At 48.8% G+C, this 12,535-nt stretch overlaps 1 protein-coding gene across 1 annotated transcript in view; it reads left to right on the top strand.

Annotated features, from left to right (window-relative positions):
- Positions 1-7,403, top strand: part of GFM2 (GTP dependent ribosome recycling factor mitochondrial 2) — a 32,384-nt gene extending 24,981 nt beyond the window's left edge. Inside the window, exons 17-21 of the mRNA XM_078874534.1 lie at positions 1,563-1,701; positions 3,445-3,624; positions 4,990-5,105; positions 5,248-5,430; positions 5,772-7,403. Coding sequence (XP_078730660.1) covers positions 1,563-1,701; positions 3,445-3,624; positions 4,990-5,105; positions 5,248-5,430; positions 5,772-5,897 — 744 coding nt within the window. The 3' untranslated portion in view covers positions 5,898-7,403. The remainder of the gene's footprint in view (positions 1-1,562; positions 1,702-3,444; positions 3,625-4,989; positions 5,106-5,247; positions 5,431-5,771) is intronic.
- Positions 7,404-12,535: the final 5,132 nt, after the last annotated feature.

Genomic DNA, 12,535 nt, shown 5'->3' with positions numbered 1-12,535 from the left:
GCAGCCGTACCTCTCGAAGCCGGACTCGAGTAAGCCAGAATTGTCAGTAAGCGAAATCTGGCTGTCGCCTGATGAAGCTAGTTGTAATTACTGGCAAAACATCGTACACAGATTGTTAATGTTGTGGATTTGCTCTCCAATACACCAGGGTGCTGTACTAGTAACGAATTGGCATGTTTTGTTTCCATGACAAACCTTACTTATCGGCTGTGTCAGGTGGTGGCGGGTTTAACGACAATTATATTTATGCGATCTAACCCAAAAAAACCTGTATTATGGATGATCGGGCTACCTGATACAAATGAGAAGATCCGGAAAAAAGACTGAGCGGATCGCTGTCCGTGCCGTTAGTTCAACAGCGCGTGGCAGGATGCGGCGTTCGGCTTTCGCCATTAAACCACGCGCACGAGCCTGCCACGAGATGCGCTTGCCAACGCTAGCAAGCGTAGAACGTGCGGTTCTGCGCTGGCAATTTTCAATCTGTTTCACTCCTCCATCGTGTGGATTTCGGTGAACCCCGTGCCCTTGGATGCCCACGTGCTCTGCCATCGTACACGCTCTCTCTTTTGTTTACATGTATTTAACAATTATAAAGGAATACATTCCTTAAACCGTGAATGTGTCGGATTTGGCCAAACATCCCAATGTAGGACCCTTTGGTTGACATCAATTGGCTTGGAAATTCTCTTCTCTCTGAATAAGTCCAACTTTAAACTGTACTTGAGCCACTCCATAATGTAAGTACCTGGTGCGGTCAACAACATTGGCCTAGGGGGAAGACAAAGGTGGTCTGGTGCACGTGGTCCTGGCCACACTACCCTGATATATAAGTTTTATATAGCGTGTCGGTCATGAAAATTGAATTTCACAAAAGCTGTAGAATGTGTCAAGTGCCAATTTTTTGCACGGAGGCGCGGGGGAAACCATAAAGTGGGGTGGCAGCCGGAGACCCGCGCTACCAACGAATGCCTAAGCTCTGCGGCCCTACACTCAGGATGTTTGGCCAACTCCATAAGTATGTTTCATACACGTGGGAGAAATCCTGGAAGTACCCGGAGAAAACTCACAAATTTGAGGAGTGGGGGGAAAACGCTCGATTCCTGTACAGATGAAATACAGCGGGAATGTAAGACAATTGTACTGCCACACTGCCAAGCCAGAAAATGGTGACCTTAAACCCCCTTGGGTCAGGAGTCTTAACGAATTTATGTGGCCCATCAACTCGTGCACCGTGCTGACCTGAATAGTTTCTTACAGCACTTTGTGTGTAGTGGCGAGTGGTGGCATTGCGGTTGGCGCGCTGCCCTATGAACCCGGCGGCTCCGGTTTGATTCAGTCTCGCCGGTGAATTACAGTGGTGAATATATGAATCAGTCCTGGGCCTCCCCTAGGTCGACTCGGCCTGAAATTAGCAGCTGATGCGGCGTGTAAACACACAGGGTATGGTGCTGCCCACCCCACTCTTGTGCCATCCTGGCCTTTGGTGCCTCCTAGCAGCACTTGGACCAAACGGTTTCTGCGGGCTTCACGGGGGGTGATCGTTGTCTTTGTGTGTGGAGTAGACGATCTTGTGCGGCATGGGGGAACTGCACATAGAGATTGTGCACGACCGCATCCGTCGCGAGTTTGGCATCGAGACGGCGTTGGGGCCGCTGCAAGTGGCGTACAGGGAGACCGTCGGCACAGGAGGCACGGCAAGCGGTGAGGCGCTGACGGGATGGCCGCGATGGTGACGGTGACCACGGTGGCGATTGATCGGCGGCAGGGTGGCGCAGCGATAACACGCTCGTGCCTCGCAGCAAGAAGGGTCTTGGTTCGATTGCGGCCTCGGGCGCCTTTCTGCGCGCAGTGTTGTATGATCTCCCCCGGGTTTGTGTGTGTTCTCTCCTCCTTTTTCGCATGGGTTTCCTCCGTGTTCTCCGGTTTGCTCCTATTGCCCAAGGCGCACCGTGTCATTGGTGTTGGCCCAACAATCCAGCGCAGGACCCTCCTGAAAAAGAGTCTTCAGACTCGTAGTGGCTTTCCTGAGTCAATAAGTTATTATGATAATTGTTTGTAGCCTTATGCCAATTCACTGCTGGATGAGGGGGCCTATTCCTCGACTGTGGCAAAACAACGTCATGATTATTTTTAACAGACTATATTGTTTTTAATCCACAAGACTCACTAATTCATTCGCCCGGTGTAACCATCGCAATGTTAAGTGGGCGCATTTACTCCATATGCCAGTGATTAAACTCCATAGCATACGTATTTTTAATTGTTGCAATTCCTACACTCGTTTCCCGTGTAATACTTCACCGAGTCTCAAGACCCTTTCAGAAGCCTCCTGCTGTTGGCGCAGGAGGAGGCGACGATTGCTCTGTCTTTCCCAGTTAAGTAATGCGCGAGTAATTTTCTTCTAATTTGCCTAAATTGATTCATGACGCCAACACCCATAGGCAGGCCTCTCGCTTTTCTCGTAGATGACGCTATGGGATTTCTCACATTCCGCTGCGCGTATTTCATTGATAACACTGGTCAACACACTTTTTCTGGCATAAGTTATTCCAACGGTTTTAATGTAATTTTGGGGTGCTGATTCCAAATCTGGCATCAGTTTTGTCTATCACATCAGGTTTTTGAGATAACAAATATTGCATTTTAAATAAAAACTGCAGAAGAAAAATATTAAATAAATGTGTATATCTACATAAAATGATATTATAAACACACTATCCTAAAAATACAGCACCATATTTTAACCCTAAAGCAGTCACTGACTCGCAACAACTTGCAATCACAAGTGACAGAGTTAATTTTGGGTAAAATCAATGAAAATGGGGTATGCTGATAGCATAAAAATGAGATGTGATAGAGCAAATATGAGATCAGATTTGGAATCAGCACCCTGAAATTAGTCTAAAACAGCTGCAAAAGACCAGGTCAGAAAAAAATGTGTTTTTTTTTGTTGACCAGTATAATTCCCCCCGGAGGATTGTATGTGTACACGTGTATGTACGTTGAACTTCTTTCGCACAATACATGCAGTCAACCGTTAAAAAATAGGCCAAAGTAACCTGTTCGAGGGGGAGCTCTATAGAGGTGGGAGGCTCTTCTGCCAGCAGTGGCCTGAGCAGGAACTTGCAGGTGGGCACCTTCACCTTCATGGACGAGACGAAGTTCCCCCTCACAGCCTCAACAGACTTGTGGGGCAAGCGCTGTAGCACCTAAGAATGCCGGTACGGCACACGGGGGGGTGAGTGGCCAGCAACCACGCCCGACCGTCCTTGTCTCCCCATTGGCGACGTTTACTACACACCGCAGCAGGTATTCACTTGAGATTGTGTCGACTTAAGGGGAAGGGGGCCAGAACCGATGCTAATCGGAAGTCGCGGTATTAATCACGGGCGACCCTTCCGGAACGTAACCGCCCCGATTTTCCGCCGCTGATGCCGGTTGCAGTCTCCTTGGAGCGCTCGTTCGGGGAGAAGCTGCACCAGGTGGTGGTGGAGCTCGCCGTGGGGCCCTGCCCTCAGGGCTGCGTGACCCCACGGTTCAAGGTCAACGAGAAAGTCGCGATGCATGCTGGGAAGGAGATCATCGACGCGGTGCGGAGCGGTGTGGAGGCCGGCGCGCAGCAAGGTGCGTGTCTGCCTTCATTCAAAAACATGGTGGAAATCCCACGTTCCTATGGCAGGGGGCAGTCTGTCCACTGGAAATCCCACATTCCTATGGCAGGGGGCAGTCTGTCCACTGGAGAGTCACTATTGACCTCATACTATAACGTGGTGTAGATGTACTGTTTTTATGTCAATCCACTGCTGGATAAGGGCCTCCCCATGCCTTACGGATAGTTGGGGTTTTGTGATAAATACTTCACCGAACTGGTCAGTGTTGATTGATGAAGGATAAACCAATGGGTTTTACTGCGATGCCCTCTGCTGCCCATATCACAGTCTCACAGCATAAAACACCAGAGCTGTACACCGTAGTCTTGACGAGATCGGGGCGAATTCCAGACGATTTGGTGACTGGCACAAAAGATTTTATGAATGAACTAACTATTATATGAAAAATAATGGGTTTTACTCTTTTTGGCAATAAAACAGGTGTTAAGATGTTCAAACACCAAACAGAAACTTTTTTCAAGGAATCAAGTCTGCATTAACCACACACAACATGCGAACAAACATGCTCTGATAATTATTATATATGCATTGTCTTTTAAACTGATTGGCCTACACCAGAGACAGCTTTCTTTATGGCCTAATGTCACTGGTGTCTCAGACTAGAGAACACCAAAGAGCGAACACTAGAAAGATAAGGCACTAATCAGAGCATTTATAGCTTGGGGTGAGCAGCTGTATCATGGATCTTTCATTGATACTGGCAAAACAGATCCCATTATAAACTATTATATCACTACCATCGGCTAACGGAGATGAATTCCGAGGGTTGCCAAAGTGGCAAGATGTTAATTACCTTGCCTGGTATACAGGAGGTCGTGGGTTTTATCCCGATCCTGACACCTGTATATTTGGAGTTTGCATGTTCTCTCCGTGATCTCATTTAGAAACATGCATGAAGAGTGCCTGGCTGCCATCCATTTCCACATGATAAGCCACATCGTTGATATATCATTTGTGGCCAGGTATCTTCGGAAAAAGAGCGATATAGCTCAGTGGGCCTTACCTGGTAAAATAAAAAATAGTTGAAAAGAGTTAGCTTTTCCACAGGCCAAATCCGGCGACATTTCTGAGTCGGCGCTAGGTCTATTATCGAAACCGTGCTGCAGTGTACTGTAATAAAGTTCAACGCGGCAATACCGCTACCCGATCTCCATACAAATGAACTCCTGCCACCCGAACACGGCCGACAATTCCCGGGCTGTTCCCGTCAGAACCTGGACAGGTGGCAACCCAATGATGAACACGCACGCCCCCCCCCCCTCCCCTCCCTCCGATTGCTCTCCTTGACCGCCGCTCGTACTTGTGCGTGCGCTCGCAGGCCCCGAGCTGGGATTTCCAGTGGTGGACATCGAGGTGGAACTCGTGTCCGTCTCGCTCCAGCCAGGGTCGTCTCCGGCCGTGGTGGCCGCGTGCGCCTCCACGTGTCTGCACCAGGTGTGCGCACTCGCAGGCCTGGTCATAATAATAAAAAAAAAATTGAATACCCAGCTAAGGCCCACTGGGTTATACGGCTCCGCGGGCCTTGCCTGTGACGGGGGCTCCCACGATAACCTCTCTGCTCGCTGCGCCGCCGCAGGCGCTGAAGGAGGCCGGCGTGCAGCTGCTGGAGCCCGTCATGAGCGTCGAGGTGTCGGTGAGCGAGGCGCGACTCGGAGCCGTCCTCTCCGACATGGCCCAGCGGAGGGGCTGCGTGCGCGACGTCCAGAGCCGCCTCGACTCCAAGGTGGTGCTGGCGAGCGTGCCCCTGGCCGAGACCATGGTAAGCGTTTGTCAGTGAAGGGGGCTGGGTGAGCGGGGCGAAGTGGGGGGGGCGGTGGGGGCAGGAGGGGGGGGAGCAAGGAGCGTGCGGTGACCGGGGAAAATGTGTGCGCGCGTGTGTGTGTGCGGATGCAAAACAATTCCGGCCGGTCCATATTGACCTGCGGGCAGCTCACGATCCACTCGCGGTGCCACCGTTTAGCATTGCGCGGCCCGACAACCCTTCCCGCGAGAGCGCTGGGTGCGTTCGAAGGCTTGCGCCAATCAGCTTGCCGCACGCCTCTCCTCTGTTTGTTCCGTTTGTGCGAACACGGGACGCATCTTGCATGCGCGCACACGCAGGGCTATTCCACTGCGATCCGCACGCTGACATCCGGGACGGGCACCTTCTCGTTGGAGCTGTCCAGCTACCAGCCGATGAACTCGCAGCATCAGCAGCAGCTGATCCATCGACTCACCGGCCTCTAAGACCTCCTCCTCCTCCTCCCGTGTCTGCCGGTGCACGGGAGATTTCAAGGCGCACAGGACAAGAGCTTGTGTTATACACGGCGTCCGTGAAGGTGTGGGGAGCGGTGGCGCGGTGGTTGGCGTGCTGGGCCTATGAATCCAGCGACCCCGAGTTCGATTCCCACTCGCGGCCAACACCGGTGACGATCATCTGAACCGGTCCTGTGCCCTCCCCTAAGTCGACTCAGTCTCAACTGAGTACCTGGCGCGGTGTTTAAGCATCGCTACTGGGGAGATAAAGACGGTCGGGCGTGGTGCTGGCCACTCAACCCCTCTTGTGCTGCACCGGCATTCATAGGTGCTCACTGACAGCACTTGCCCCAAAAGTGTGTTGAGGCTATACAGGGTGTCTTTGTCTTGTCCGTAAAGGCGAAGGCGCCACCCTGCAATGTCCTTCTCACGCCACTTCTGGCGGAAGGGGCCTGCCCTAGACGGAGCCTCTATGGAGCCCCCTCCAACAGGTTACTTTGGCCTACTCTTCCAAGGTGACCAGACGTCAGAGGTGGGAGTTCCCACACTTTACCCCCACCACTCTGGGGACCTGCCAGTTGGGTCAAGACAAACTTCTGTAAGGGCGTATGCGCAAGATGCAGTTCATTTGGTGTTTAACCGGGTGAGAGATCTTAAAGAGATAATATATATGTGAAGGGCCTTTGTTCACTCCGCTGCTGGATGAGGGAGCTCTCCATGCCACACTGGTCATGGGGATTATTTGGCCTTCACCACGCTGGTCAGCGCAGGCTGGTGAAGACGGGGACCATAAATGTGGAAGCGTAGAAGTGCAGCACAGTGATGGATTTTGCTGCGCTGCCATCTGCCGCCCCCGTCGGCGTATCTCCGCAGTCTTACGGCGCCCTATTTGTGCACGAGGGCCACCAATGAGAGTACTGTCCAGGCCCAAACCTGCTTTGCTTCCGAGATCTAATGGTGCTCTTCCGAGATCCGACGGTATCTGGCACATTCTGGATGACAATAAAAATGCATTTTATTCATATAGCGCCTTTCCCCACGCTTAAATCACTGAACAGTAAAAAAGTGTTCAATACTATAAAAAAAACTATGACGTGAAAAAAAAGGACATTATATATACAGCATAAAATCAGCATGGAGAGCATTCAAGGGACGGAATACACGAGGTGGTAGAGTGGAGGAGGACCTTTTGAGCAGATGAGTTTATAAATGAGGTTTAAAAGTGGCGATTGACTCGGTGGATCTCATCTCAATGGGCAGCGTGCACCATAGCCTCGGGGCAGCGGAGGAGAAAGGCCCCTTGTCACCCATGGAGCGGAGGTTGGTGGGAGACGCAACGAGTTTATGGGTGTCGGAGGATCGTAGGGCCCTGGCTGCGGGGTGTCACGGTGAAGGAGTTGACGGGTGGTTTGTTGATCGGCGCAGTGCAACAAACTTTGTAAAAAAAAAATGTGGTGTTCGTTGTACTGTGGGATTGTGGTTAATAAAAAATACCGTGTCGACACACATCGGTGTATTTTCTTCACTTAAAGATCAAATAACACTTGCGTTACTCGGCCTGTGTTTGCCGTTATCTGATAATGCTTGCGTTGGCAGTGGTGTGCAGGTACAAGCAACAAAATAACTCGACACATTCGTCAATAACACTGGCCTTTAAAGGAAAAATACATAATATAATAAAAAAATAGGTACCATAGCACATGCTTTGAACAAGGGCCGTTTCCCAAAAACGTTAATATTATTGACGAATGGGTTCAGTGTCCAATGCAGAAATGCGCAGTTTCACAAGCATGGTGTTTTATTTAAAGTCATTCGTTATCGGTTCGATTCCAAAGTAGATAACACGAAAATAGCTGGAGATAATAAGTCTCGGGTCTTGTTCCCACGTGTGCCACTGGACGCGAGGCTTCAGTGACATCATCGGCATCTTGAACCGCGTCACGGTGATGGGCGTGGCTTGTAAGGGGTTTCCTGCGTTTGGAGGAGGAGCGTCGCTGAGGCTCTCCAGGGTAAATGGCATTGTCAATTGACGCGCGAAGTGAAATATGCCCGAACCAGACATCGATTTTCAAAGTTTGGCTATAGCCTAATGTTTTTTTTTACTTGCTGTGATCACTCCCACACCTCTTCCATAACCACAAACAACATCTGGAAATCACAAACCTCAACAAACGCTGGATATACGCCTGCTCGGATGGCCATGGTCCACTGCCTGTATCATTAACAAGGCAAACGGAGGCTGGGATTTTACTGCTCAGATGAGAATTGTGACGGTGCTCGCCTCCTGTCAGCAGTCCTGAGGGGAGGTCGGGTTGAGTCTATCCTGGCCAGAACCTCAAATGTGTACACACACATGTGGCGAGTCCTCACTTAACGCGTAGTTCACACGATAACGCGTTTATCGCCATCACGCGGTTCTTCCTTTAGGGAACACTTCGCACAACGCGGAATGCTCTCCGTTATAACGCGGAACGATTATCTGAACCGGTCCTGGGCCTCCCCTAGGTCGACTCAGCCTCAAATGAGTACCTGGTGCGGTGTGTAGTAAACATCGCCACTTGGGAGACAAAGGTGGACGGGCGTGGAGCTGGCCACAACCCCCTCGTGTACCGTTCCGGCCTTCATAGGTGCTCGCTAACAGCACTTGCCCCGACAGTCTGTTAAGGCTATACGGGGGATCTTTAGCTTTTACCTTTGTGCAGTAATTGATGGCGGTGGGGGGGGTGCTGAGACCATCAACACACACCACCTGAGAACCCTGCTTCAATCACAGGCGGCTTGCCGACCTGAATTCAAACCCAGGTCTCTTCGGGTGGGTTTGTTTTTAAATCCTTTATATTAAGTTCGCTTGCTTGCTTAGGACCGTGCAAATCTTTCGGTCGTTTTTTAACCCACTTCCCGTGATCCAATCGAGCTGACATTTTCCACACAGACTCGTTGTGCGTGACAATTAATGTTCGTGAAATTTTTTTTCCAAAATTTTACACTTTTTAGGACAAAAATATTATATTTAAGTACCAATTGCTTAATGGTGCAATGCAATCATCTGCCCCATAGGTGGCAGCCATCTCAAGCCAGAGGACGAGAGGACTCTAGCCGCCACGCATATAAAGGATTTATAGTGAAAAACTTTGTTTTTACGGGTTATACTTATTCGTAACCAGGCTTTGGCTCTCTCCCCGAAGCCACGCCGGGGCCACCCTGTGTCCAAATCTTCGCCGTGGATACACAGCTCCTGCACAGTGCCGGATTACGCTGGTGCGGTGCCTGTAGCATAACTTATAAAGGGGCCCTAAATAAAACATTAAAACACAACTTTCAACTTGCATAGTAAAGTAATTGTATTTTTTTCATTTGCTATGCAGCCAGATAATACGACAAATTGCGTACCTTTAACACCCAGTCGTTCATAAAAGTTGAAGGCGGTATAGTACTATAGTAATAGAGCAAGTGCAGAATCACTGAACCGGAATTGATAGCTTGAAAGCATTTAGCGCGAGGCCCTTGAAAGTGCGGGGCAGGAGCATATGTAGCTAATTTTGCTACGAGAATAATCCGGCACTGCTCCTCAGCTGAATTTTTTTTATTAAGCAGTTTTTTTTTTATTAACCTGTTTTTTTTTTTATTAACCAGGCTTTGGCTCTCTGTCCTCCCCGAAGCCACCCCGGGTCCACCCTCGTGCCGACATTTGTGTCCAAATCTTCGCCGTGGATACACGGATCCTGCAGGTCAGCGCTCGGATGCGTTCACGACGTGAAAGGGGAAAACACGGGGCCGGGGGCATAGTGATGATAATAATTATGGTGGTGGTCAGTTTAACACCTCGAAGTGCTTTCGTGACCAATGTCATCCATAATAAAGGTTTTTGTGGTTTGATCGCGCACAAATTAATGACACGGGAGGATTTCTCCACAATGCTGGCTTGTCGCCTGATGGTGCCTGTTGTAGCTACTGGCGAAACGTCGCGGTCATCAAATTGTAAATGCTGCAGTGGGTTTACTCTCCAACACACAAGCCGGTTCGTGCTGTGCTAGCAACGACTTGCGACGTTTTGTTCACGTGACAAACCTTACCAATTGCCTCTGTCGGGTGGTGGGCGGGGGTTCAACGACACAACATTAATATTTACGCGTTATATATAAATACCACCCCACCCCCCCTCCACCGAAAAAAACCCGCCTATATTATGGACAATAATAACGATGGTAACGATGGCGTCCCCCGCTCCTTGCGAGACGCGAGGAGCGGTGTGAGCGTAGCAATGCAAAGCTGCAAGGGGGCAATTCGCGTGTGATCGACTTATCTGGGTCAGCCTATTACGATGAATAATGCAAGAGGCCGCTCCGTCGAGATACGCGAGTCCCCTATGAGCCACCGGCGCTGTATTTAAAGCGATAAGTGGAGGAAGCGTAACGCCGAGCAGATAGGAGATGGCTATTAGTTTTCTTAAACGCTGCTTATTATTTTCATCGCGCGCGCGCGTGTGTGTCTCTTCTCTCTCTTTGTCATGTAGTGATGATTTGGATTCGCGGGGAGGAAAAAAGTTAACCCGTAAAACAAAGTTTTTCACTATAAATCCTTTATATGCGTGGCGGCTAGAGTCCTCTCGTCCTCTGGCTTGAGATGGCTGCCACCTATGGGTCAGATGATTGCCTGCCACCATTAAGCAATTGGTAATTAAATATAAAAAAAAAATTCCTAAAAAGTGTAAAATTTTGGAAAAAAAATTTCACGAAAATTATTTGTCACGCACAACGAGTCTGTGTGGAAAATGTCAGCTCGATTGGATCACGGGAAGTGGGTTAAAAAACGACCGAAAGATTTGCACGGTCGTAAGCGCGCAAGCAAGCAAGCAAGTGAACTTAATATAAAGGATTTAAAAAGGGTGATGTTTGGTGCGAGCGATGCGAATCGACGATGCTCGTTTATTTTTTTTAATGCAGCGGACGTGAAGAAGCGACGTGAAAATTGTTGCGCGCTTTGATTCCGGTTGCGGTGGCTCCGATCTTTGGCGAGTGGAGAGCGGTGGTCACCGTTGGGACTGGGGACACTGGGGGGGGGAGGGTACGGAGACCGAACGGATTTATTAAATTTAATTTAAATTTCTCTGCGATTATCATTTTTTTCTCGTCGCGTGTATTTCTCACCTCTCGTTCTTTACGCGTGTGTGGGGTTTTGTTTGTGTAAGGGACTGGCTAATTGATGGGCAGCGTTGTAGGATGCAATTGCATGATTGACGCTCCATAAAATGACATTATTATTATTAACTAGTACACTAACGAGTACACTCACTCTCTAGTACATTCACTCACGAGTAGAGACACTCATAGAGACAGAGCGCCTTCATTACCTGTGGGTAACTCACTAATTAATACACTAACTAGTACACTAACTAGCACACTCACTAGTACACTCACTCACTAGTACATTCACTCACTAGTAGAGACATGCATAGAGACAGAGCGCCTTCATTACCTGTGGGTAACTCACTAATTAGTACACTAACTAGCACACTAACTAGTACACTCACTAACTAGTACACTCACTAGTACACTAACTAGCACACTAACTAGTACACTAGCTAGCACACTCACTAGTACACTCACTAACTAGTACACTAACTAGCACACTAACTAGTACACTCACTAACCAGTGCACTCACGAGAACGCTCACTAATTCTATATTTTGTGTCGTTACTTATGTATTCATCTTTTATTTTTTTAATTTGCTAAATAAATAATGGGGTTTTCTTTTTGTATTATCTATACAAGAGACCGGCTAATTGAAGGGCAGCGTTGTGCGATGCAATTGCATGAATGACGCTCTATAAAATTACATTCGTATTCTTACCGTATTAGTTCCCTGGCGATATCTATGAAATTGTCACAACGCGATTAAGAATTGTCTCTTTTTCTTCTTTGTAGTGTTTCTTGACGTCCCCTGTCAAGGTAGTTGTTGCCCGTGCCGTCTAAGCCTGAATGTAACATTACTATCCAGAGCAATTGTAAAATAACTCGATTTGAGCGAGCTTGTTTGGCCCGTTGAATCGGTGACCACAGGGGCTGGCTGGCTCGGTGTTGTTCGCTGTGATGTCGCGAAGTGGCCAGGAAATGGCAGGACTGAGTGTTCATCCTCCCGCGGGTTTCCCTCGGATTTCTCCCGTGAGAACCCAAACATTCATTGGTAACATATTGGCCAAACATCGCAATTGCTTGAGCCTCCTCAAAGTCCTGGGATTTTCTGAACAAAAAATTGAATCATCATCGGCATCAGCATTCATGAATTACTGTTGGATAAAGGCGACCGCAAACCGTTAAAACATCATTCTCTGTGTATAAATAAATATTGGAAAGCCTGACTCAGTCCCAAGGCTTATTCTTCAGGAGGTTTCCTGCATTTGGGGATGTTTGGCCGACACAAGTGAGAGTTACATTGCATGTTTAATGTATTTACTTCTGAGCTATGCGTGAGGAAACCGTAGAACCTCGGGGGGATACTCATACTCTCAGGTTTATTCGGTAAAGTCACGTAGGTAAAACATAAAATTAAAAGTTAGAAGCTGTGACTTCTTGTCTCGTTGCCTGTTAAAAACTCTAACAGATAGGTGAAATTCCTCCCCGTAGTGGGT

This window comes from Lampetra fluviatilis, chromosome 39 (genome assembly GCF_964198595.1).
Source record: "Lampetra fluviatilis chromosome 39, kcLamFluv1.1, whole genome shotgun sequence".
In the NCBI taxonomy this organism is placed as follows: domain Eukaryota; kingdom Metazoa; phylum Chordata; class Hyperoartia; order Petromyzontiformes; family Petromyzontidae; genus Lampetra; species Lampetra fluviatilis.
The sequence above is the reverse complement of the archived record's forward strand: the minus strand, read 5'-3'. Positions and strand labels throughout refer to the sequence as shown.